Raw genomic sequence first — 26921 nt, 5'->3', positions numbered from 1 at the left:
CTACTCTTCATTGTGCGCGAGCTTCTCATCGTGGTGGCTTCTCTGTTGCGGAGCACGGGCTCTAGGCACATGGGCTTCAGTAGTTGGAGCTCGCGGGCTCTAGAGCGGAGGCTCAGTAGTTGTGGCGCATGGGCTTAGTTGCTTCGCGGCATGTGGGATCTTCCCAGACCAGAGCTCGAAACTGTGTCCCCTGCGTTGGCAGGAGGATTCTTAACCACTGCACCACCATAGAAGTCCCTGAGCTGTGTGGGGTTGTTTTGTTGTTGTTGTTTTAAATTTATTTATTTTTGGCTTCATTGGGTCTTCGTTGCTGCATGCGGGTTTCTCCCTAGCTGTGGCTAGCAGGGGCTGCTCTTCATTGCGGCGCACCGGCTTCTCATTGCATTGGCTTCTCTTGTTGCAGAGCACGAACTCTAGGCATGCAGGCTTCAGTAGTTGTGGCGCGTGGGCTTAGCTGCTGCGTGGCATGTGGGATCTTCCTGGACCAGGGCTCAAACCCGTTTCCCCTGCATTGGCAGATTGATTCTTAACCACTGCACCACCCTGAGCTGTGTTTTAAACTTTCTTTTGCAAATTGATAATTTGAAACTCTGTACATTTTCTTATCAAAACAATATTAAAAATGATAGCCTTGACTTTAGCAGAAGTCTACTTAATTGGTATTTTTAAAAAATGTAATTGTGGCATTTTCTCTTTTATCGTAAATTAACTCAAATATAGCAAAGTTATAAAACAGATTTCAGTGTAATGAGCCATTAAAATGAACACCTGTGTAATCACTACTTATTAACTCTTTTTCTTTTTTAATAGTTTTACTCTAAGTATGCATGCTCATAAATATACCTTAGCTTTGTATGTTTTTGAATTTTACATAATGTGTGATTCCATCTATATAATCTTTTGTGTAAGACTTGTTCAACATTATGTTTTAAAGTTTTTCATACTTATTTTATTCCATGTAGCTCTAGTTTCTTTGTTTTCATTATTGCACAATATTCCATTGTATGACTATTGTACAATATTCCATTGTATGAATATTGTACAATATTCCATTTTATGAATACTGTACAATTTATATGTTTTTCTTTGCTAAACGTTTGGATTGTTTCTAGTTTTTATTTTCTGAAAACACTGCTGTGAGTGGTCATAATGCAAGCATTATGACATTTCACCCTTGCTTACATTAAGCATGCCTTTCCTAAAAGAGAATCCTTTCCTTTATTACCAGAATCTACTGTCACTTCTAAGAAAAAGCATTTAGAGGGCTTCCCTGGTGGCGCAGTGGTTGAGAATCCGCCTGCCGATGCAGGGGTCACGGGTTCGTGCCCTGGTCCGGGAAGATCCCACATGCCGCGGAGCAACTAAGCCCGTGAGCCATGGCCGCTGGGCCTGCGCGTACGGAGCCTGTGCTCTGCAACGGGAGAGGCCACAGCAGTGAGAGGCCCGCATACCACAAAAAAAAAAAAAAAAAAAAAGCATTTAGATATTCTATTTATATTCAGACCTCCCCAGTTGTCTCCCAAATGTCTTTTTAAAAGGTTGTTTTTTGTTTCCTAAACGAAAAGGTAGTCGTTTCATGTGTTGTATCTGGTTATGTTTCTGTAGTCTTTTTTATTCCAAAATAGTTTCCCACTTTTTGTTGCTTCGTTTATAACATTGACTTTTTAAAGAAATTGGTCTAGTTGACTTGTAGATTCTTTTGGAATGTTGTGTTCTGGATTTGTCTTGATTCCTTGCGATATTTTCACCTTGTTTCTCATTCTGCCATATAAACTATAAACTAGAAGTTAAGTCTAAAGGCTTTTGGCAAGACTACATTATAGTTGATGTTTTCTAATTCATACTGCATCATACTAGAAGGCACATGTAGTTAGATTCTTCTACTGTTATTGATGTTAAATTTGATTACTTGGTCAGGTGGTGGCCGTAGATCTCTTCATTATAAAGGTTCTTTTTCTTTGTGTGGATAATGTCTGGATGATGCTTTGGTGCTCTGCGAATGTCTTGTTGTATAGCGGTCTTTGGTTTAATGTCTGTAGGTCAGAGATTGGCAAACTACAGCTCTTGGATTTGGTCTGTGGCCTGGTTTTGTATGGTCCCTGATATAAAAATGGTTTCTACATTTTTAAACAATTATTTTAAAATACAAAAATATGCAGATGGTCTCTACCATTTGCCATTTATGGGTCACAAAACCTAAAATATTGGGCTTCCCTGGTGGCGCAGTAGTTGAGAGTCCATCTGCCGATGCAGGGGACACGAGTTCGTACCCCGGTCCGGGAAGATCCCACATGCTGCCGAGCGGCTGGGCCCGTGAGCCATGGCCGCTGAGCCTGCGCGTCTGGAGCCTGTACTCCACAACGGGAGAGGCCACAACACTGAGGGGCCCGCGTACCGCCAAAAAAAAAAACAAAACCCTAAAATATTAGCCAAATTTTTCTATATAAAATTTAACCAAGTAATGCTTTTGAACTTCATTTAAATAAATTAAAACATCCTTTTCTGTGTCTTTTAAAGCTGGTTTATTGCAACCTCCTGTCCGTATAGTTTCACAGCCACAACCAGCACGAAGGTTAGATCCACCATCCAGATTTTCAGGAAGAAATGACAGAGGAGATCAAGTGCCCAACAGAAAAGATGACCGAAGGTATGTTTTTAAAAGTATACTTTTGATGGTGGTGATGGTTGCACAGTGTGAATGCAGTTAGTACCACTGAACTGTATACTTCAAAATGGTTAAAATGGTAAGTTTATTATATTATTTATATTTTACCACAATTTTCAAAAAGTTATTTAAAAATGTATACTGTGGATTTTTGCTTAAATTACCTATGACATTTATTTCATTAAAGAACTCTTAAGTAATGCCAGAAATAATAGTAATTTTAGAAAAATCTGCTTTAAGTCGTGAAAGGGAGAGAGAAAGACGTAGATCCAGAGAAAGATCTCCTCAGAGAAAACGTTCCCGGGAGAGATCTCCTCGAAGAGAGAGAGAACGGTCACCTCGGAGAGTTCGACGTGTTGTTCCACGTTACACAGTTCAGTTTTCAAAGTTTTCTTTAGATTGGTAAGTTCTTTTTTTCCCCATTGTTTTCTCAAATTACTAATTTCATAATTTTGTGTAATTTGGAGGAATGTGATACATTGAGAGATATTTTTCTTACAACTTTCATTTCCTGACATTTGACTCTTAGTTATATAAGGGCAGAAATGCATTTGAAGTAGCATTTTAGTTCTTTGCAAGAGTGCATTATTTTCATACCCTCATTAAAGATACCAGCCACTGAAAAAGGCAGCCCCTCTGTAATGGAGTAGTTCCTTAAAGGTAAAATTAAGATTCATATTTATTGATAACTTTATTAAGGGCATACATAGTTCATTGTGTATGATGAAGTAATGATACAGTAGTGACCAATAATTTCAAGTTAGCTGTGACCATGTAGTATAATAGAAACACAGGTCTACATATATACTCACAAGACACGTAACATATACACATATGTGTATATACATCAATACATTTTTTAGCCTTTGAAATCAGAGGTAAGTAGAAAGTTACCAAGAATTTCTGAGCTTCACTTGTGAAATGGAAGTTACATCAACTAGCAGAATTATTGTGAGGTTGAGTTGATTTCATGTATCTAAAGCACTTAACCCAGTGTATGGCAGTTGTAGATACTCAGTGGTGGTTGGGATGTGGTGACCAACTAGGTAATACCTGCAAAGTCGTAATTCATATAGAGGCAAATTGGTAAATGACTAATTTGCTCTAATGGAAAGGAAGAATCATCTAAAGGTCTTGGGGCTGGCAATTGTGTGTAAGATAAATTAATAGATGGAAAAAACATTTACAGTAAAATAAGAAAAATAAATCATTAATAGTGTTTAAAGCTGTTCGGCATAGGAACAAATAACTGTGTGCAGTGTCTTGAGAGGGTATTGCTGCATTTCAACAAAGTATAATAATTAATATTCATAATACTGGCCTACAAAAGTTAAAATTTCTATTTATTCAGTTCTAGATTGAGTAAACCAGTGTAGTATTTAAGCTACTCAATGCCCAAAAAAATCTTGCTTGATGACTTTGCCTAATTGTTAATGTAGTAGATGTTCATTTACTCTTGCATGTGGTCAAATCATCAACTGTTCTTAATTTTTACTAGTTTTCTTGTTATCCCTGTTTACTTGTATACTTAAAAAATATCTTGTCTGCATATTTCAGAGAAATTCATTGGAAACAAAACCACTTCTCCAGCCCCAGAAATATTAACTAGAACAGCTCTGCTTTTAAACTCATCTGTTCCCAGTCTAGAATGCTATTCTGGGAGGAGCTGATACTTAGGATATAAATTGAGCAGCTGTCTTTCTCCTTCCAAGTTAAATCTTCACAGTTTCACTTGATTACTTTGAAGTAAATCCTCAGAACATCAGATGAACACATTATAAATAAAAGTGATTTTAAAGTTTCTGTATCTCTTATCTATAGTTGTAGAAATCAAGATATTCTTATAGTAATATGATTGTAGGATACTATATGCTAAGAAGTGATGTTTTGTTTATTTATAGATTTTTCTCCTATGGGACAAAACATGACTTCAAAAACTAGGAAACTATTACACATAATTTGTAGCACTTCTTTAAATAACAAAACTCAGACAGCTGTTTTTAACATTTTTATTTTGACAGCAAAATTTTATCCAAATAAATATAATTATGTCAACAACCTTAACTGACAAGTTTATCATTCTATATTTTTTATTTTTAGGTTTCACATAAAAAGACATCCCTATAGATACATTAGTTCATATTTCGTACTCTTGCCTTCAGTTGTCATTTGAAAGGAAGGTGTAGTTATCTTTTCATCTTACAGACTATTGATGTTTTCCACTTTTCATTATGCTTTTAACAGAAATCTCTTGGCTTATTACCAGATCGATTTACTTTTGAGTTTCTCTCCTTTAAAAGCTCTGTTTCTTAGGAAAAAGTAAATCATCCTTTAAAAAAAAAATTCATTATGCCAGATTTAAAAGGCAAGAAACTTATCCTCTCTATACATAGTAAATAATCAGGTGTGGATCTTAATCGTTAGATGGAGGGGTATGGAGATGTGGATAATCCAAAAAACGTTTGGATTTTGTTTTCATGTAGACTTTTATATTTAATTTTAAATTAACTATGCCTGATCTAGGATCTTACTGTAGAATAAAGGTTGTATTTTTTCCAACACTGTATAAACCTGATTGAGGAGCACTCATACTAATTGGTACCACTCTTATTCCTTTTTTATATCCATTCTATATAAATCATAATTTTCTCAAAAATGCAGCGTCAACTGAGGCAGAATTGCTTTTGTTCAGATATTTTCTGGAGCTTGAATTATTTCAAAGGGTCTTGTCTAAATGAATTTTAAGCTACACACAAAAAATAAATAACGGTAACACATAGATACTAGATATTTATTCAAAACTGTAAGTAAACATTTGAAAGTGACATTTTCGTGTACTTCTATGTAGATCTATAGCTCATTCATTAACAGTGACTGTTCATTTTCAGCTGGCTGTTAACTGTATCAGATTATATATTTAGCTTTAGAATTGAATGAGTCTTTGCATAGTATTTGGTGTTAAGGCTTTTTATTCACTACTTATGTCTGTTTTTCAGTCCTAGTTGTGACATGATGGAACTAAGGCGCCGTTATCAGAATTTATATATACCTAGTGACTTTTTTGATGCTCAGTTTACATGGGTGGATGCTTTCCCTTTGTCAAGACCATTTCAGCTGGGAAATTACTGCAATTTTTATGTAATGCACAGAGAAGTAGAGTCCTTAGAGAAAAATATGGCCATTCTTGATCCACCAGATGCTGATCACTTATACAGTGCAAAGGTTTGTATTCTGTGATACACAGCTAAAATTTCTGAGTAGTTATTCATATTAAGAATGTACGTAGAAAAAAAAAAAAAAGAATGTACGTAGAATTAATCTTCAGAAAGTGGTTATTATGTTTAAGATCTGAATGCCTGTGTTTTCTTCTTGTCTGCCAGATTCTGTTTTTTGGTTATTTAAGTAATTTAATTTAACCTCTTTTTGCCTTAACTCTTGAGCTGTAAAAATGTTGTTATTGCTTTAACATTTTGAGCCTTATAAAAATGTGAAGATGAAGTTCATTTTATTGAGCTTTATGGAATGTTCTATGACTTCTGGTAGCCCCAGATAAAAATGTAATGTTGGATGAATGCACTATATGTGAGTCTTCAGGGTAACATTCAGTATATTGTTTATGGTCAGTAGTTTTCTGCTATTCGAAAAACATTGATCAAAAAGCATTCTTTGAAAAGTTAAAACTATGTAATTATAAGGTATCTAATACCATTTCTGCTATAGCGTTTTACTTTCCATTTTTATAAAAATCTTCAGATATCTATTATGTAAGGATAATTAGTAGTGCTTCTCATTTTTTTACATTACTTTAGACTTTTGACAGGATTGAATTATTTGACTATAATAGGTAATGCTGATGGCTAGCCCTAGTATGGAAGATTTGTATCATAAGTCATGTGCTCTTGCTGAAGACCCACAAGAACTTCGAGATGGATTTCAGCATCCTGCTAGACTTGTTAAGGTAAAGTGAAAATTTATTTTAACTTTAGGTATATATTTGCTTTGCTTAGTTCTAACTGTGTATACATAGAATTAAAAAATACTACCATTTAAATTTTGTTGATTTGTTTTATATCTAATTTTAATGTAGTTATGGCACTCAATGATGTAGATGTTTTTCTCATTGCAGATTAACGGCTATATCTTATTTGTATGTCACTGGTTCAACTGTCGTTTTGATGTTTTATATTTGAAGCATAGTAAAATCTTAGTGATAATGGGTTTAGTGTATCGGGATGCTCTTAAACTTTGAATTATAGCTTGTTTCTTTAAAAGAACTTTTTATTTGAGGAAATATTTTAGAAGGATGAGTTATGATGTATAAATCCTATTCCATTGCTGAAATGCAGTGTGGAACACGATGAACTGAACTCTTCCTTGACTGACAGATACCCGAGGTAGTAAAAATGATATTGGAAAGGTTTGTTCCTTTCCTTTTCCAGTATTTCATCTGTAATTTGACAAGTTGCATAATATATGTAAATGATTCTTTGTTTTAAATTAGTTTTTAGTGGGCATGAAAGGCAAGGATGAAGCCATGGCCATTGGAGGCCACTGGTCTCCTTCGTTGGATGGACCAGACCCAGAAAAAGACCCCTCTGTGTTGATTAAGACTGCTATTCGTTGTTGTAAGGCTCTGACAGGCATTGATCTAAGTGTATGCACACAATGGTAAGTACCAATTCATTTCTTGATTAGAAATGTTTTTCTAATAGTTATATAGATGTTCTTGTCTATCAGCCTTCCCCCCCACCCCTTATTTTAGTAATCTTGATCATGCAGGTAATCTCAAAGGAAAATACTGATTTTAGCAAAAGTTTATTTGGTGCCAAAAATGTTTGGGGGGAAAAGGATTAAGAACTAATCAAAATAAACTGAAAATTTTAATGTTTTGTTATGCTGAACTTTGGAAGTTGGATGTATGTTGAAAATATTTTTCATTTCATGCATAGCTGGAGAAGATCGTCAAGAGAGAACTTCATTTCATTATAATTCTTTTGTTATAAAATGATGTAGTTGCTGATTATTTTTGTTCAGCCATATTTTCTCTTGAGGCTTATTTGTCCTGTGTATTTTAGTATATTTCTTGTGACTTAATTGAGAATATTCTTTTTTTAGCACATGAAATCTGAACAGCTATCCAGCTTCTTCAGGTATTCTCTAAAATATGGGTAGCTCTGTAATCAAACTTTAAAAATGCCTTGGGGAACATATTCTTCTTTTAACCATAAAATATTGTACAAATGTACCAAAAGAGGAACTATGGCTTCTATAATTTTTTTTTCTTTAGACCAACCTCAAGTTCTTGCAGCAAAATTTCTTTACTTGATGTGCTACAAGTGAACTAGGGTCTTTAAAATGTATTTTAGAATTTTTTTTCCAACATGCTTCTTCCCTTGCAACAGGTACCGTTTTGCAGAGATTCGCTACCATCGCCCTGAGGAGACCCACAAGGGGCGTACAGTTCCAGCTCATGTGGAGACAGTGGTTTTATTTTTCCCGGATGTTTGGCATTGCCTTCCCACCCGCTCAGAGTGGGAAACCCTCTCCCGAGGATACAAGCAGCAGCTGGTCGAGAAGCTTCAGGGTGAACGCAAGGAGGCTGATGGAGAACAGGCACTGAACGCTAATCCCTTTTTCTATTTCCGCTTCTCACAGGCACAGGAACACAGGCACAAATGCACACCACACACTACATAACAAACACACATGGAGGAACATAACTGGTAACAGCGACTGGTAATCCAGCTTTCAGCAGTATAGTTGTATGTTCTTTTCTCTTAAAAAAAAAAAAAAATCTGTCTATTCTAACTTTAAGAGTGCTGAGACCTCAAAGGAAAATAAGTTGTGCTTAAATTGCACAGAATTTTGTTTTTATCATAGGTCTAGTTGCTGGAATCTGGGACCAGTTGTTGAGCAAGATTCAGTATTAAGCCATTTTAAACATTTTGCCATTTTCTAAAATTTAAAAAATTTTCTCTTTCACGGTCATCAGTTCTAGTCATGGATATTTGAAATTGGACAACCACAAGTCTGAGAGATTTGAAATTTCAGGCTATGTGGCATCGTCTTTGGTACATTTGAAAGGTCTGACTAAATCAGTCTTAACTTTGGGTGGCTTGAAAATTGGGGCAAGATCACACACTGTTTGGTTAGTGGAGATCGGCAGTGTTTGTGCATCCCTGATATCCTTTGTGTTGTAATTTATCACCCTTTTGTGTTTCACAGATCTGGCTTTGATTGGCTGATGAGTGTCTTTGTGATCAGTTAAAAGTGGTAGAATGTATGTACGTGGACTTGCCTAAATAATAACTTTAGGAGAAGACAATCTGAAACATTTGTGACCTTGCACAGATCAGCAACAGACTTTTAAAAGTAAAGTACCTTTATTTTAAGGTTTCAGAATAGTAATTCTGTTCTTTACTTTGTATATCAGGATGAAGAAGAGAAGGATGATGGTGAAGCTAAAGAAATTTCCACTCCTACCCATTGGTCTAAACTTGATCCGAAGACAATGAAGGTAACTTTGAAAGTAATGGTATTGAATTTAAAATCTCTGAACAGGAATAGAGGATGTTGTGGACAGTAGTTTTTCAGATATAAGCCATTAGAAATGAAGTCCACTGGTTTTATATAAATATTCTTTGTTGTGTGTGTGTGTGTGTGTGTGTGTGTGTGTGTGTGTGTGAAAATTAAATAAAAGGTGACTTCATACATCAGTTCAGCTACTGTCTGTCAAATGTAATATACATGTGCCTATAGTATGAGCAATATTTGCTTTTTGATTTGGGAACTGACCAAGAGGTGGAATTTCTGCACTTAATTAACTTAAATTCAAGGAAAAGGAAGGAAACATAGGAAAAAGATTATCCAGTTTTTAAATAAAATTTAAAAATAAAATGTGGATGGATATACATCTGAAGTAGGAAGAAGATAATTTAAGAGCCTTTTTTGAAAATCTTTGATTAACCCATCATACTAGTTTGTTTTTGCTCCCCAGCATCTCTGGACCTATTATCTTTTTGCAGTTTTGCATCTCTGGTCCTATATTGTGAATATAGATCCATAGATTCTACGTACATAAATTCTACATAGATCAGAAGATCAGAAGCTGGCTTGCTTTTGCAACTTCCTGTTTAACACATAAAAGCTGACCTTTTTATCAACTTCTGTCCTCAGCAAAATACAAATTTTTTTCTTTTTTATGAAAGTAAACCAACATTGCTTTTTTAGTAGAAATGTGTGTCATAAGATACACATTTTATTAACTTCTATCCTCAGCAAAATACAGGGTTTTTCTTTTTTATGAAAGTAGTCCTTGCACTCCAAGGACTTTTTGTCAAACTGATGGCCCTGCTATTGTTTCTTATTTTAAAGTTTGTATTCCTTTTCTTCTTTTTATGAATAGAAATTTATTTGTAAAGCACATTTCCAATAAAATTGGGATAATTTTCATTATCTCTCCCTTAATAAAGAAAAATTGTAATAAACAAGATGACAAATTATCCATATTATTGTGAGAAATTTTTTTTCTTTTTTAACATCTTTGTTGGAGTGTAATCGCTTTACAGTGTTGTGTTAGTTTCTGCTGTATAACAAAGTTAATCAGCTATATGTATACGTATATCCCAATATCCCCTCCCTCTTGCATCTCCCTATCCCACCCCTCTAGGTGGTCACAAAGCACTGAGCTCATCTCCCTGTGCAATGCAGCCGCTTCCCACTAGCTATCTATTTTACATTTGGTAGTGTATATATGTCAATGCTACTCTAACTTCGTCCCAGCTTACCCTTCCCCCTCCCCATGTCCTCAACTCCATTCTCTACGTCTGCACATCTTTATTGCTGTCCTGCCCCTAGGTTCATTAGAACCTTTTTTTTTTTTTTTTTTAGATTCCATATATATGTGTTAGCGTACGGTATTTGTTTTTCTTTTTCTGACTTACTTCACTCTGTGTGACAGACTCTAGGCCCATCCACCTCACTACAAATAACTCAATTTTGGTTTTTTATGGCTGTATAATATTCCATTGTATATATGTGCCACATCTTTTTCCATTCATCTGTCGATGGACACTTAGTTTGCTTCCATGTACTGTCTATTGTAAATAGTGCTGCAGTGAACATTGTGGTACATAACTTTTTTTGAATTATGGTTTTCTCAGGGTATATGCCCAGTAGTGGGATTGCTGGGTCATATGGTAGTTCTGTTTTTAATTTTTTAAGGAACCTCCATACCGTTCTCCATAGTGGCTGTATCAATTTACATTCCCACCAACAGTGCAAGAGGGTTCCCTTTTCTCCACACCCTCTGTAGCATTTATTGTTTGTAGGTTCTGTGATGAAAACTTGTATTCCTTTTGATTATAAATATAAGGCATGCTTATTTTAAAAATTGATGTATGCATAAAAAATTGAAGAAAAATATTTCTCCAGCCTATCATTCAAACACAACTTTTCTTAAAAATTCTATGTATTATCTTCCATTATATTTTCTGGGTACAAGCTGGTTGGTTCGTTGGTTGGTTGGTTGGTTCTAATCATGTTGTGTAAAAAAGTTGCTGTCTTCATTCCAATTAATAATAGTGTTTCCCATGTAATTATTTTTAAATGTTCTATACTGTTCCATCTAGTTGATGTACTGCTCTTTTTTCTTTGGTATTACGCTTTTATTGGATATTTAGATGCTTCACTTTTTTGGAGGGAGGGATTATGACAAGGAATGTATCGATATAAAAAGTTTTTTTCTTGTGTTTAGGTTATTTTCTGAGGGTAAGTTCCCAGAAATTAGAATTTCTGGGTCAAAGAGCATTAACTTCTTCTTCAAAGCATCTTAAAACATGCTGCAAATTATTTTGGAAAAATACTCTGTTGGTTTGCATTTTCACAAACATTTTATGAGCTGTACAACTGTCCCTTTCACCAAAATTTTAAAAAAATCATACAAAAGATCATTGCACAGTTCCGTATTTCATTATCCTGTTTTCTTTTTCTGTGTTTTTATGGTGTGTATATTTAGGTAAATGATCTCCGAAAAGAATTAGAAAGTCGAGCTCTTAGTTCCAAAGGGTTAAAATCCCAGTTAATAGCCCGATTGACAAAACAGCTTAAAGTAGAAGAGCAAAAAGAAGAACAGAAGGAATTAGAGAAATCTGAGAAAGAAGAGGAAGAGGAGGATGATAGGAAATCTGAAGATGATAAAGAGGTATATACTAAATCATTTAAATACTATTAAACATAATATTGGTTTATAGGGTTCTTGGAATATGTATGTATATACTTGTATTAAGGTATAGTTTACAGAATAGAAAAATTCAACCTTTTAGTGAACAGTTGTGCAATTTTTGACACATGCATATAGTCGTGTAACCACCACCACCATGGTCATGATACAAAACAGGTCTTTCACCTCCTAAAAGTACCCTGTACCCCTTTGTAAGCATTTTCTTCTCCCACCCTGTCAGCCGCTAGAAGCCACTGATCTGTTTTCCTATAGTTTGCCATTTCCAATATATCATGTAAATGGAATTACAATAACCTTTTTAGTCTGACCTCTTTAACTTAGCATGATGCATTAGAGATTCACCCATTTTATTGTGTTTCTATAGTTTGTTCCTTTTCATTTCTGAATAGTATTCCATAGTATCAGTGTATCATAGTTTGTTTATTCATTCTCCATTTGAGACACAGTTGAGTGATTTCCAAGTCACATATTTTTAATCCTCCCTCCTTTTTAAAAAAAAAATGTTTTCCTTTATATTGTTCTCTTTTGTGTTGCTCTATTTTTTTAAAAAAATTTATTTATTTATTTTTGGCTGCGTTGGGTTTTTGTTGCTGCACATAAGCTTTCTCTAGTTGTGGCAAGTGGGGGCTACTCTTTGTTGTGGTGCGAAGGCTTCTCATTGCAGTAGCTTCTCTTGCGGAGCATGGGCTCTAGGTGCACAGGCTTCAGTAGTTGTGGCACATGGACTCAGTAGTTGTGGCTTGCGGACTCCAGAGAGCAGGCTCAGTAGTTGTGGCGTACAGGCTTAGGAGCTCCACGGCATGTGGGATCTTCCCGGACCAGGGCTTGAACTCGTGTCCGCTGCACTGGCAGGCAGATTCTTAACCACTGCGCCACCAGGGAAGCCCCAATCCTCCCTCTTAAAAATTAATAATAGGGCTTCCCTGGTGGCGCAGTGGTTGAGAGTCTGCCTGCTGATGTAGGGGACACGGGTTCGTGCCCCGGTCCAGGAAGATCCCACATGCCGCGGAGCGGCTGGGCCCGTGAGCCATGGCCGCTGAGCCTGCGCGTCTGGAGCCTGTGCTCCGCAACGGGAGAGGCCACAACAGTGAGAGGCCCACGTACTGCCAAAAAAAAAAAAAAAATTAATAATAATGTTTTAGATATAAAAAATGAAATGAAATTTGGTTGACAAAGCCACTAAGTTCAGAGATGGAGTTCTAGTGAAGTCTCTGAGAATTGTGCTGCTTTAAAGCTGTGTGTTTGATTGCATTTCAGTCCTTAAGACTCAGAGGCTGTTTATTCACTCCCATTTATGCCTCAATCTTATGCCCAGAAGAGTAACTTACGGATGTTTTCTGAATTTGAAACATGGGGATATCAGAAGTGTGTTACAACACCAGTAATTGGATAAACCGACATTATGTGTTTTCCAGTGGAATGCATTGTGAAGTATACGTCAATATTTATGAAGTATTCCTGCCAAAAATGTTTTACCTTAATCTAACTGTAAGAAAACAGATAAATTTAGAATGTACAAAATTCTACAAAGCTTGTCTGAACTTTTCAAAAAATGTCCATGTAATGAAAGAAGAAAAATGGTTTAGATTGAAGAAGGTTAACAAGACAAGACAACTGAATGCACTGAGCAAAACTTGGCTGGATGCCAGATAGAGGGGGGAAAAGCCATAAAGAGTATTTTTGGGGTAATTGGAGAAATTTGATTATGGATGTGATATTAGATAATATTGAAGAACTGTTAAATTTCTTGGATGTGATAATGATTTTGTAATTATGTAGGAAAATTACCTTATTCTGAAGAGATGCATGATTTCTTATTTTACTATATAAGTTGTATTTATTTTTATAGTGAAATTGTCTCAGAGTTGGCCAGCAGGAGGCCTTTCAAGTTGGCTTCTGTGTTCTTGGAAATGTCCTTGTCATTTTCTGAGGACTTTCTTATTTTGTGGTACAATACACTGTTTTAGTCTCACCATGTACTATCTCTGCCCTATTACTGAAATCAGCTATTTCCCCAGCAAGTCCTGGTATCTTTTAATGAAGAATGGTACATCATATTTACTAGAATAAAGTCATAAGTTTGTACTAATATCTCCAATTCTACTCCAGCATCACAGAATTCATTCTAGTTTTCTCTCTTTCCATGTATCTTAACTCCTTTCTCCAGTAATGAGAAACATACCTTCTATTATACTTAATATATTTGCTTACTTTCTCAGTTGTCCATCACACTCGCTCTCCAATTTGAATATCCTCACTCTGCTCTCATTCCCTTCCCTGTGCTTTCTCTGTATGGATACCCTCCTTGCTTCATTTGTGTTTCAATTCCTGGTAACTGGGCAGCTCATCTGCTCTGGGCCATTGTAGCACTCCTTCCTCACAGCCTCCATCCCCTGTATAGACACCTGCTTTGCTTGTAGGAATTGCTTTAGAACTGAATTGTTCAGGACAGGAAGAGCAGAAAAAGAAGGCAGAGAGTCGATTTTCACTTTTTGATGTTAGTGGCCATTGGTGCTCAAATCCTAGATCCATTGATTTATTGGGGTTCAAAAACGGTGAAATCAGGGCTTCCTTGGTGGTGCAGTGGTTGAGAGTCTGCCTGCCGATTCAGAAGACACGGGTTCATGCCCCGGTCTGGGAAGATCCCACATGCCGTGGAGCGGCTAGGCCCGTGAGCCATGACCGCTGAGCCTGCGCGTTGGGAGCCTGTGCTCCACAACGGGAGAGGCCACAACAGTGAGAGGCCCGCGTACCGCCAAAAAAAAAAAAAAAAAAAGGTGATATCATAATTCTTATTCTGTGTTCACATATTTCCCTCATCTGCTGTTTGGTTACCCATGTGGGTGGTACAGGTTTGCCTTTTGGTAAATTCATATAGAAGAGGCAGGATCAATACTTGATTCTTTCTTTCTTTTTAAAATATAAAATATTAGGACTTCCTTGGTGGTTCAGTGGTTAAGACTCTGTGCTTCCACTGCAGGGGGAGTGGGTTCAATCCCTGGTTGGGGAACTAAGATCCCACATACCACATGGTATGGCCAAAAAATAATTGTGTGTGTGTGTGTGTGTGTGTGTGTGTGTGTGTGTGTGTGTGTGTGTGTGTGTTGCCAAATCAAGCACTATTTTTTTTTTTGTTCATCCAGCTTTCATGAAAATGCATTGTTTCCCTGCCATCTTCAGGTGGTTACCTGTTTGTTTTTATTTGTTTTTATGTTTTATTTTAATTAATTTATTTTTTTTGGCTGCGTTGGGTCTTCCTTGCTGCGTGCGGGCTTTCTCTAGTTGCAGTGAGCGGGGGCTACTCTTTCGTTGCAGTGTGTGGGCTTCTCATTGCGGTGGCTTCTCTTGTTGCGGAGCATGGGCTCTAGGTGCACGGGCCTCAGTGGTTGTGGCACACGGGCTTGGTAGCTTTGGCTCGTGGGCTCTAGAGTGCAGGCTCAGTAGTTGTGGCACACGGGCTTAGTTGCTCCGTGGCATGTGAGTTCTTCCTGGAACAGGGCTGTAACCTGTGTCCCCTGCATTGGCAGGGGGATTCTTACCCACTGTGCTACCAGGGAAGTCCAGTAATAGTTTTTTATTTGTTCTGTTCCCCTGCTTTTGTTTTCTTTAAGGAATTCTGATGTCTTGTATTGACCTTTTTTGCTTCCTCAATATTGGTCACTTTTTCTTGAATACTTCTCATTTTTTGATTTTTAAGATTTCCACATTACTTTCTTTTCTCTTAAGGCATTATCTCTTGAATTTATTTTCTTTTTTATTCCTTATAGTTTATTTTAAAATTTCTGACACTGTCTTTTCTGATTGTTCCCTAAATTCTGTCACCTCATTTTCTTTTTGTTTTTGTTTTCTTTTAGATATGGACCTTTTTTAAAAATATATTTATTTATGGCTGCATTGGGTCTTCATTGCTGCGCACGGGCTTTCTCTAGTTGCAGCGAGTGGGGGCTTCTCTTCCTTGTGGTGTGGTGGTTTCTCTTGTTGCGGAGCATGGGCTCTAGGCATGTGGGCTCAGTAGTTGTGGCTCGCACGTTCTAGAGTGCAGGCTCAGTAGTTGTGGCGTACAGGCTTAGTTACTCCGCGGCATGTGGGATATTCCTGGACCAGGGCTCAAACCCGTGTCCCCTGCATTGGCAGGCAGATTCTTAACCACTGTGCCACCAGGGAAGCCCTGTACCATTTTTAAAGTCTTTATTGAATTTGTTATAATATTGCTTCTGTTTTTTTTTTGTTTTTTTTTTTATGTTTTGGTTTTTTGGCTGCAAGGCATGTGGGATCTTAGCTCCCTGACCAGGCATCAAACCTGAACTCCCTGCATTGGAAGGCAAAGTCTTAACCACTGGACTGCCAGGGAAGTCCCTGTCACCTCATTTTCTACTTTTAACATTCTTATTCATGTTGTTCTTTCATATCTTGTAACATTTTCTTTTACTTTTTAAAAAATATTTATTTATTTATTTGTTTGGTTGTGTCAGGTCTTAGTTGTGGCAGGTGGGCTCCTTAGTTGCGGCTTGCCAGCTCCTTAGTTGTGGCATGTGAACTCTTACTTGTGGCCTGCATGTGGCATCTAGTTCCCTGACCAGGGATCGAATCCGGGCCCCCTGCATTGGGAGCATGGGTCTTAACCACTTTGCCACCAGGGAAGTCCCTGTAACATTTTCTTAATGTCTTTTAGCACACTTTAAAATAGTAAGTTAAGATTTTTATCTGCCTTTTGGCCATGGCTTTCTGGCCCAGTTTCATTGTCTGCCAGATATATGATTCTGCTCCTTGTTCATTTTTTTTTTTCTAATAATAACTTTGGGATTTGACCTCAGTACTTTTCTACTGCTCGTGTTTATGTGAATGTAGTTTGCCTAAAGTTTATTAGGAGATTGCTTCAGATAGCTTTTCTGACTTCACAGAGCCCTGTGTTCTGTTATTTTCTTGTTCTGTCAAAAAAAAATATGGTGGGGCTTCCCTGGTGGCGCAGTGGTTGGGAATCTGCCTGCCAATGCAGGGGACACGGGTTCGTGCCCCGGTCCGGGAAGATCCCACATGCCGCGGAGCGGCTGGTATCCATGAGCCATGGCCGCTGAGCCTGAGTGTCCAGAGCCTGCACGTCCGGAGCCTGTGCTCTGCAACCGGAGAGGCCACAACAGTGAGAGGCCCGTGTACCGAAAAAAATATATATATATATGGTGGCTTGCTGAGATTTCATCTTTATTGCCTTCTATCACTTTTTATCTGGATCTTCTCCTACCTTGTCTCTGTTGTCTCTGTTGTCCCTGTCTGGCTCACTATTGATTCTGCTCTCAGAAGTTTCTCCTCGTTGTGGGGCCCTGTGCTGGAAGGATGCCCTGATAAATCAGCTTTGCAAGTTCATAGGTAGGGCTAGATTGTCTGGGCCCTTTCAGATCTTAACACTGACCGCTTGTATACCCTCACTCACCTTTTCCTATTTTCAGCTGCTATTCTTAAATTTACCTGCTGTGCTTTCCATTGCCTGATTATTTTATGGTTTTCCTGTTCTTAGATCCAACAGGCAACCTCGTTGCTTCCTTCTGCTTTTCCCCCACACAGATGTCAGTAACACATAGATGTTGGGGTCTACTCACTTGTATATTGGGGTTTGTGGGGATACCTTATCACTTCATTTTGTTGTGCATATACATGGATTTTGGTTTTGGTATCTAGATTATTCTGTCTCTTTTTAAATGTGAGGATTCAGGTAGACCTACAAACTATGTTACCACCACTATTTTCCCAGAATCTCCTGATTTATATGATGTTAATATAGGTTTGTGGGGTTTTTTTTCCTCTTTAGAAGGCAATTTCTTATGCTGGGAAATTGAAAAGAAAGAGAATTAGGAGCCATAAAAGCTGCTGTCCTCTTTATTAAATTTGAACTTTGCTCCCTTCTTAGCCCTTTTTTGGTCTTATCATCGTAAGGAGTCATAGAAATTTGCCCTTTTTCTTTACATATGGTATACATTTGGTATGTATACATAATGTACATGCAGGTTTAACCATTACTTAAAATTTCAAACATGTAGGAAGAAGAAAGAAAACGTCAAGAGGAACTAGAACGCCAGCGTCGGGAAAGAAGATATATTTTGCCTGATGAGCCAGCCATCGTTGTACATCCAAACTGGGCTGCAAAAAGTGGCAAGTTTGATTGTAGCATCATGTCTTTGAGTGTTCTTTTGGACTACAGATTAGAGGATAATAAAGAACATTCATTTGAGGTAATGTTTTAAGTTTGAATTGGGATCCAGATAAGGTTCACACGTTGGTTAATATATCTCTTAAATCTCTTTTGAGTGCCTCTTTCACTGTTTCTGTTTTTTGTATTTTCCTTACAATGTATTTTTTTGGGAGAAAACTACCAGATGATGTTCCCTACAGACTCACTTTTGCTGATTGCATTCCTGTGATATGGTTTAAATGTCCTTCTGGCCTCTCTGTTTCCCATAAATTGATAGTTGGACCTAAAGTCTCAATCCGGCTCAGGTTCAATTATTTTTTTCCCAAGACTACATCACAAGTGGTGTAGTGGTGTGTTCTTTTATCAGGATATTGGGAGACATATGATACAGTAATCTCTAATTGCCTCTCTTGGGAATATGGTAGCACTTTATTATTTACTCTAGCATTAAAATACCATTTAGTGGGATTGAAACTTTTACTTGTGATTAATTTAGGTGTAAGATAAAATAATTGATGTTTATATTTTCAACATGAGTCTGTTTCTTTGTACCATTACTTTAGAGTAGCTTTACAAACAAACAGTTCATGTCATTTTTCAAAACAGTTGAAATGCACTTTCATCCCTAAGTAAGTGATTGCTTCATTCTTTAAACAGAACAATGTAAAATATCCCCAAATACTAGTTTTTTAAATAGACTGTACAAAATTATAATTGTGTTCAATTATTATATCTTATCAACGTATCTCACATTGTGTTATTTGATAAATTATATTGTAAAAATCAGTCATACCTACTTGACCCAGGAAGCATTGTTCACCAGATGGTAAGATAAAAATGAAGTGCTTAGACCAGAGACATTTGCAAACAAATATAGAGGACTACTGAGGCAATTAATAAACATGAAATGTATGTTTATTGGTCTTGAAATAAACTGTGTTACAATATTAACATATTTACATTTTTTGAAACATTGATAATTCCGGTAAGCCAGTGTCCTTAAACATTATATACAATGTGATTTTATTTTTATTACCAGTTGCCATAAATTTAACTCTTAACAGTGCCATCATGTAGTAATCATTCGTAAATAAATAAATGAAAAAAATAGTCTTTGGTATTACTTACTGCTTAAAAAGTATATACTGTATACCTAACGGATGCTGTAAGAGCATGTCAAATTAATGCTGTTCGGTGGAAACAAGGTGATTTAGGAACAGCCCTCTGCTAGCAGAATGATTCTTTATTTTTCTTCCTCTCCACCTAATATACCCCCTTGGTTATTTTCCTTTTAATCTATCATTAGAATAAGTCATTTGGGTATATGAATTTAATAAAAGAAGTTATTACTAAGAAAAACCCTATATCAATAATAAATAGATTTTTGACTGATTTAATTTTAATGCTAGGTGTATCTTTGTCTTTCACTGCTTGTAGATGAAAAGATATGTAGAATTAATACTGATCTTCTAGTTACTGATTTTTGGCTGTGTTGGGTTTTCATTGGTGCACACAGGCTTTCTCTAGTTGTGGCGAGTGGTGGCTTCTCATTGCGGTGGCTTCTCTTGTTGCGGAGCACGGGCTCTAGGTGCACAGGCTTCAGTAGTTGTGGCACGCGGGCTCAGTAGTTGTGGTTTGCGGGCTCTAGAGCGCAGGCTCAGTAGTTGTGGTGCACAGGCTTGGTTGCTCTGTGGCATATGGGATCTTCCTGGACCTGGGATCGATGCCGTGTCCCCTGCATTGGCAGGTGGATTCTTAACCACTGCGCCACCAGGGAAGTACCTTAATTGCTTTTTATTTGCGTAATAGAAGATAGAAAAGTCTAAGAAAAATACATGACTCTTGCTATTTACTTATACAAATGGAGATTTTATTTAATTTTTACATTAATGATTAAGAAAAGAATTCTCAACATCTTAATGGTCATTTTACTGATAATAGATTTCTTTTTATTTAAAATGTACAAAGACGGCATGAATGAAAGAAAAATAGATTGTAAGATCAATTATAGTTTTAATACATTGTATATTTCTTTCTGATCAGGAAAATAGTCTGATTGAAGTGTTTTACCAATTATACTGAACACATTGCCAAAAATTACTTATTTTAGAACTGCTGTAACTATTTCAAGTTCTAGACCTTTTTAATCTGTTGAATGCAGTTGCCTTAGATACATTTACATAGGGAATTCCCTGGCAGTCCAGTGGTTAGGACTCAGTGCTTTCACTGCCTGGGTCCAGGTTCAGTGACTGGTTGGGGAGTTAAGATATCCTACAAACCATGTAGCATGGCCAAAAGAAAGAAAGAAAAAAAGATATATTTACATAGGATATTTAGTATATAATTTTAGGTTCATGAATATATTAAAGGTCATTATCCCTGGATCCTTGCATAGTAATAATGCTTACTCCTTACTCAGAGTTCTGATTTGTTTTCCCTGCGTGGAATGCTCTTCTGGGTATCTGTTTAATGGCTCATTCCCTTGCTGCCCTCACATAACTTTTCAAACATCACTTGATCAGAAAGGCTATCTCTCGCTACACTCCCTTGTTACTCTCTGTGCTCTTATCCTGCTTGTTTTTCTTATAATTTAATGTTGATTTGATTATTCCATACTTTGTCCCACTAGATTGTTAGCTTATGAGAGTTGGGATTTTTATCTGCTTTCTTCACTGCTGTATCCCCAGTGCCAAGAACAGTCCCTGGTACATAGTAGGCATTTCATAAAAACTTGTTGAGTACACCTCATGATAAAGGTACATGATAAAGTAATGCAGTTATTATTTTTTGTAATATTTGGCCCAAAGTATACCAAACATAGTATTTATATCTTCAGGAGAGTTTTTGAGGATTTTGAGGGTACTCAGCATCATTGACATCAATTATTATAATTTTATTGTTAGTGTACATTAATCATCAGATGTGACAGATTATCATTTGATAAATTACTGATTTGCTGGATTTGTTCAATATTTCTATTAAAGTTGGCTGGGTTACTGTTTTTCTTTTTATAGGTTTCATTATTTGCAGAGCTTTTCAATGAAATGCTTCAAAGAGATTTTGGCGTCAGAATATACAAATCATTATTGTCTCTTCCTGAGAAAGAGGATAAAAAAGAAAAGGAAAAGAAAAGCAAAAAAGATGAGAGAAAAGATAAAAAAGAAGAAAGAGATGATGAAACTGATGAGCCAAAACCCAAAAGGAGAAAATCAGGCGATGATAAAGATAAAAAAGAAGACAGAGATGAAAGGAAGGTCTGTAAATATTTCCAGGACCAGCAGCCGGGTTTAGTTTCTAATTAGTCTTCTGGAGTGTAGTACATGACAATGAATTCCATCAGAATAGTTAAATGTAAAGGCCAAACTAAAAAATTTTAGTGTATTATTAGAAATTTAAGTCTTTGAATTAAGCCTATATAAGCATATCTATAACTAGTTTTTGATAGTTTATTCTTTAAGGTATATAGCATGATGGTTTGATTAATGTACATTGTGAATGGTAGTTTCTTAAAGTATATATATATTTTTTTTTTTTTGGTGGTACGCGGGCCTCACTGTTGTGGCCTCTCCCGTTGTGTAGCACAGGCTCTGGACGTGCAGGCTCAGTGGCCATGGCTCACGGGCCCAGCCGCTGCGCGGCATGTGGGATCTTCCTGGACCAGGGCACGAACCCATGTCCCCTGCATCGGCAGGCAGACTCTCAACCACTGTGCCACCAGGGAAGCCCTTAAAGTATATTATTGTTACAAGATATTTATAATGTGATGCTATTTCAAGTAAATTTAGTCAATTTAATGTTATTCTTTTAGTCATTTGATGTTTGGTGAGATCTTGCTTAATTTTAAGACATTTTAAATTACAGAAAGAAGATAAAAGAAAAGATGATTCTAAGGATGATGATGAAACTGAAGAAGATAATAATCAAGATGAATATGATCCAATGGAGGCAGAAGAAGCTGAGGATGAAGAAGATGGTATGATTCCAATTTATTTTCCCTTAGGATGAAAAATACAACTTTTGTTTGGGGACTTTGTATCACTGAAATCTTATAATATTTTTTAGACTAGAAACAGTGAAGTATTCTCTAGTGAAAATATGTTATGTTAAGTATTGTTTTACTAATTTTTAGGTGAGAGGATTGTTTTAAGAAATGTTTATTTTTAACTATCATATGTTCCATATATAATTAATGGTAACTCAACTTGAGGGGAAAAAAAATTCCTAAACGTGGTGTTAAAATGTGTCATGAAAAGGTACAATAGTCTTCCTTGTTTCATAGAATATAATCTTCTTTAGAAAACTAATTAATTATGAAGAGTATCATACAAGCAAAAGAGTACATATAACATATAGAGTTTAAAGACTAATAATAATAAGCACCTGTATACCTATCACCTGTGTTTTAAATAACAAACTTTTACCAGTAGTAATGATATTCAAAATATTTTACTAGTCATAGATGCCAGCCCTAAAGTACTTATGAAGTACCACTGAGTACCTGTCAGTTTCCATGTAGATTTGGGACTTTTTTTTTTTTTTTAAATTAATTAATTAATTAATTAATTATTTTTTGGCTGTGTTGGGTCTTTGTTTCTGTGCGTGGGCTTTCTCTAGTTGCGGCGAGCGGGGGCCACTCTTCATTGCAGTACGCGGGCCTCTCACTGTTGCGGCCTCTCTTGTTGCGGAGCACAAGCTCCAGACACGCAGGCTCAGTAGTTGTGGCTCACGGGCCTAGTTGCTCAGCGGCATGTGGGATCCTCCCAGACCAGGGCTCAAACTCATATCCCCTGCATTGGCAGGCACATTCTCAACAGCTGTGCCACCAGGGAAGCCCAGGGACTTAAAACAAAATTTTTTTTTTTGAGATGAGAAAATCGTAAGAGTTGTTTCGTTTTGGTAGTACATATCTTTGAGGATTATTACTACTTAAGGTGTTTTTGGTTTACCTCTGCATTTTTTCTTTTACCGCAGCATTTTATTTTTCTCCTTTTATGTTTGAATATTTTCATCAGAGTTTGAGAGAATAGTGCATTGAATACCGTATATCCCACAGTTGATTCAGTAGTTAATATTTTATCTTATTTGTGTTGTCTTTGTGTTTGCATGTGTATGTTTCTGATCCATTTGAAAGTAGGAATTCTTCAACTTGCCTAAGAAAAGACATTCTCTTAACCACAATTCCATAACCACCCTTAAGAAAATTAACAATAATGTCATACATCATCTATTGATGCCATCTAATGTATAGTCTTAATTGTTCTAATAATTCAGTAGCAATGATATAATATGCATATATCAGTATTTCTTTTATCTTCATTACCTGCTCTGCTCAATGAAGATTAGCCCTTTTTTCTTTTTTTTTTGGCTTTATTGGGTCTTCGTTGCTGCACGTGGGCTTTTTCTAGTTGCGGTGAGAGGGGCTACTCTTCATTGCGGTGCATGGGCTTCTCATTGTGGTGGCTTCTCCTGTTGTGGAACACAGGCTCTAGGCGCGTGGGCTTCAGTAGTTGTAGCACGTGGGCTCAGTAGTTGTGGCTTGAGGGCTCTAGAGCATAGGCTCAGTAGTTGTGACACACTGGCTTAACTACTCTGAGGCATGTGGGATCTTCCCAGACCAGGGCTCAAACCCATCACCTCGCATTGGCAGGAGGATTATTAACCACTGCGCCACCGGGGAAGTACCAAGATTAGCCTTTTTTACAGTCCCATTTTCTCTCTCCCATCCTCCCAGTATTGTTTTATCACTTCTTTTGTTAAATCACTGAACAGTGTTCTCATTATTTTATGTCAGAATGTCCTAGCTCTCATCACTTAGTTGTCTTCTTTATTCCTTTTCTACCATATAACTCCCTTGGTGGTGTTCTCTTCCATTCTCCCAACTTTAAGTACAGTCTGCATGTACTGACAATTCTCAAATTTATATCTCAAGTCAGACTTCTCTTATTCTTCTATATCAGCTTCGATGCCTATTTGTCATCTCCACTTAAGTTATCTGACATTTCAAAATAAACATGTCTAAAACTGAACTCCTGCTTTTCCTTTTCACCATAAAGAAAACAAACAAAAAATCCTTTACCTTCTGCCTTCCCCACCTCTTTTGATGGCAATCCCATCCTTAGAGTTGTTCAAGCTAAAATCTAGGAGTCATCCTTGACTCACACTCTCTCTCTCTCTCTCTCTCTCTCTCTCTCTCTCTCTCTCTCTCTTTGTCATATTCCATTTCCAGTCTATCAGGAGGTCATATTGCCTCTATCTTCAAAATATAACCAGAATCAGACCATTTCTCACCAGCGTCACTGATCTAACCTTAATCCAACCCATGTTGTTTCTTGCCTGGATTATTTTAATAGCCCCTTATATTGGTTTCCCTGCCTATCCCCTTCCTCTAAAGTCTCTTTTCAATACAGTTGCCAGAATAACCTTTGTATAATTTAAGTCATTTATTTGTTCAAATTCTTACAGTTGCTCTCCATTTCACTCTATGAAAAAAGCTACAATGTTTACAATGACCTGTAAGACCCTACCATATCAAGTCTTTAATTTTGTCTCTCACAACTCTTTGCACTTGCTCATTGCACCTCAGTCACTGGGACCTCCTTGAACCCATTATATATACTCCTGTGTTAAGACCTTTGCATTGGTAGTTCATTCTGCCTGCACGCTCTCTTAGAGACCCACCTTGCTGACTCCCTCAACACCTTCAGTCTGTTCAGCTATCGCTTTCTCAGTGAGGTCTACTCTGCACCCTATTTAAAATTGCAGGGCTTCCCTGGTGGCGCAGTGGTTGAGAATCCGCCTGCCGATGCAGGAGACACGGGTTCGTGCCCCGGTCCGGGAAGATCCCACATGCCGCGGAGCAACTAAGCCCGTGAGCCATGGCCGCTGAGCCTGCGCGTCCGGAGCCTGTGCTCCGCAACGGGAGAGGCCACAACAGTGAGAGGCCCGCATACTGCAAAAAAATAAAAATAAAAAAAATAAAATAAAATAAAAATAAATAAATAAAATTGCAGTCTCCTCCCTACCCCCACCAAAGTACACATTCCTGATGCCTCCTTATCCCCTTCTACTTATAGAACTTATAACCTAGTCTACTATACTGTTTACTTAGTTTACTTATTGTCTATCTTCTTTCCACTTGAGTATAAGCTCTTAATAAGAAAAAGAGAGATTTTTTCTTTATTTTCTTTGCTGATATATATTGGAAGTTCCTAGAACAGCCTAAATTTGTTGAACTAACATCATAAACTGCAAAGCCAAATAGGGTAGTATGATTATAGTTTTGGGGTTTTTTTGGTTTCCTTGGTATTTCTAATTGATGCTTGCTTTTATGTTATCATTTTTCCCCATACTTTGCATCTCATTATCCAATCAAGTTTCCAGAAAACCACTATTTTCCTCATGGAAAAATAGAATTTGTGGTTTATATATATATATATTTGTGTGTGTGTGTGTATATAGTGCCAGTTAATGTCTAAAATGGTGTTGAATCTTCTTAGTAATCAGAGGAGCAAATAACACTGAGGGTCTAATTTTTACCTGTGAAATTGATGAAACTTAAGTTTCTAATAAAAGGTAACATCAGTTTAACAGGGGTAAAGAGAAGATTACTTTCATTCTTGGGGTGAGTTTAAATTGTTGCACCTTCTCTGGACAGAAATTTGGAAATGTTAATTAACCATATCCCTTCAAATACCAACACTAATATTTCTTTCATAATTATTTATAAAACAAAAAACTAGAATCAGTCTTAATATTCAACAATAGGGAATTATTTAAATGCATTTTGACATAGACATGCAATTAAATTCTGTGAAGTCATTGAAAAAGAAGTTAGAGGATAGTGATATGGAAAAAGATTACCAAATGGTTTTTATAGACGTATACAGCATGTTCCAAGATGAGCAAGGATTACTTGGATTTTTTTTTTCAGCCGTGCTGTGTGGCATGTGGGATCTTAGTTCCTTGACCAGGGATGGAACCCATTCCACCTACATCAGGAGTGTGGAGTCTTAACTACTGGACCACCAGGGAAGTCCCTGGATTTTTTTAAAAATACTTTTAAAATATAGGTTTCAGTAGAGATGGTTTCAAAAGTGACACCTTTCGAGTTAAATACTCAAAATAAGGTGGGTCATGTCTGTAAAATGTGAATAAATGAAAGGAGAGGTTACTTAACCATTTCATAACTGAGGAATCTGAGGCTCTTAGCAGTAAATCAGTTTACCCATGATAATAAAACTACAAAGCAGCTGAACCACTCTGTATTGTATTTTATATATATATATGAAATAATTAGGTTCCAAGGACATATTATCTCTTTCTTTAAAACAGTTTATTTCTGTTCCAATACATATCACAAACTCACCCATTTTAAGTGTATGTAATTTAGTTTAATAATTTAACAATTTAATAATTCCTAGTAACTTCATAGAATTGTGAAACCATCACTACAATTCAGTTTTAGAACATTTGTCTATTTCCTTTTTTTAATAACAACTTGAGATATAATTCACATATCATCCAGTTCATCCATTTAAAAGTATACAGCTCAGTTTTGTTTTTGTTTTGTTTTAATATGTATTTGGGTGGTATGCCAGGTCTTAGGTGTGGCACGTGGGATCTTCGTTGCCGTGTGCAGGATCTTTATTTGCAGCATGCAGGATCTTTTTAGTTGCAGCTTGAGAACTCTTAGTTGTGGCATGTGGGATCTAGTTCCATGACCATGGATCAAACCCAGGCCCCCTGCATCAGGAACGTGGAGTCTTAGCCATTGAACCACCAGGGAGGTCCCAACTCACTGGTTTTTAATATATCCATCCATCACCACAGTC

The 26921-nt window shown here is 36.8% G+C and overlaps 2 protein-coding genes and 1 non-coding gene across 7 annotated transcripts in view; 2 read left to right on the top strand and 1 right to left on the bottom strand.

Moving 5' to 3' along the window:
• Positions 1–26921, bottom strand: part of TYSND1 (trypsin like peroxisomal matrix peptidase 1) — a 1185869-nt gene that overhangs the window by 15841 nt on the left and 1143107 nt on the right. The gene's annotated exons all lie outside the window — the stretch shown is intronic.
• CCAR1 (cell division cycle and apoptosis regulator 1) overlaps positions 1–26921 on the top strand; it is a 56628-nt gene that overhangs the window by 21189 nt on the left and 8518 nt on the right. For 4 of the 5 annotated variants that reach the window (XM_059052666.2, XM_059052669.2, XM_059052667.2 and 1 more), the window contains exons 9-19: positions 2518–2647; positions 2906–3067; positions 5662–5887; positions 6510–6623; positions 7167–7333; positions 8068–8278; positions 9099–9182; positions 11682–11867; positions 17939–18130; positions 21105–21344; positions 21952–22063. In XM_059052666.2, coding sequence (XP_058908649.1) covers positions 2518–2647; positions 2906–3067; positions 5662–5887; positions 6510–6623; positions 7167–7333; positions 8068–8278; positions 9099–9182; positions 11682–11867; positions 17939–18130; positions 21105–21344; positions 21952–22063 — 1824 coding nt within the window. Of the gene's footprint in view, positions 1–2517; positions 2648–2905; positions 3068–5661; positions 5888–6509; positions 6624–6999; positions 7083–7166; positions 7334–8067; positions 8279–9098; positions 9183–11681; positions 11868–17938; positions 18131–21104; positions 21345–21951; positions 22064–26921 lie in introns of those variants that run through there. The other variant, XM_067025513.1, reaches the window with a different exon arrangement.
• LOC131751729 (small nucleolar RNA SNORD98) lies at positions 6971–7035 on the top strand. Its single transcript, XR_009334292.1, has one exon. It is a non-coding gene; the product is annotated as a small nucleolar RNA SNORD98 (small nucleolar RNA).

The sequence above is a fragment of the Kogia breviceps genome, chromosome 2, assembly GCF_026419965.1.
Source record: "Kogia breviceps isolate mKogBre1 chromosome 2, mKogBre1 haplotype 1, whole genome shotgun sequence".
NCBI lineage: Eukaryota > Metazoa > Chordata > Mammalia > Artiodactyla > Physeteridae > Kogia > Kogia breviceps.
The sequence above is the reverse complement of the archived record's forward strand: the minus strand, read 5'-3'. Positions and strand labels throughout refer to the sequence as shown.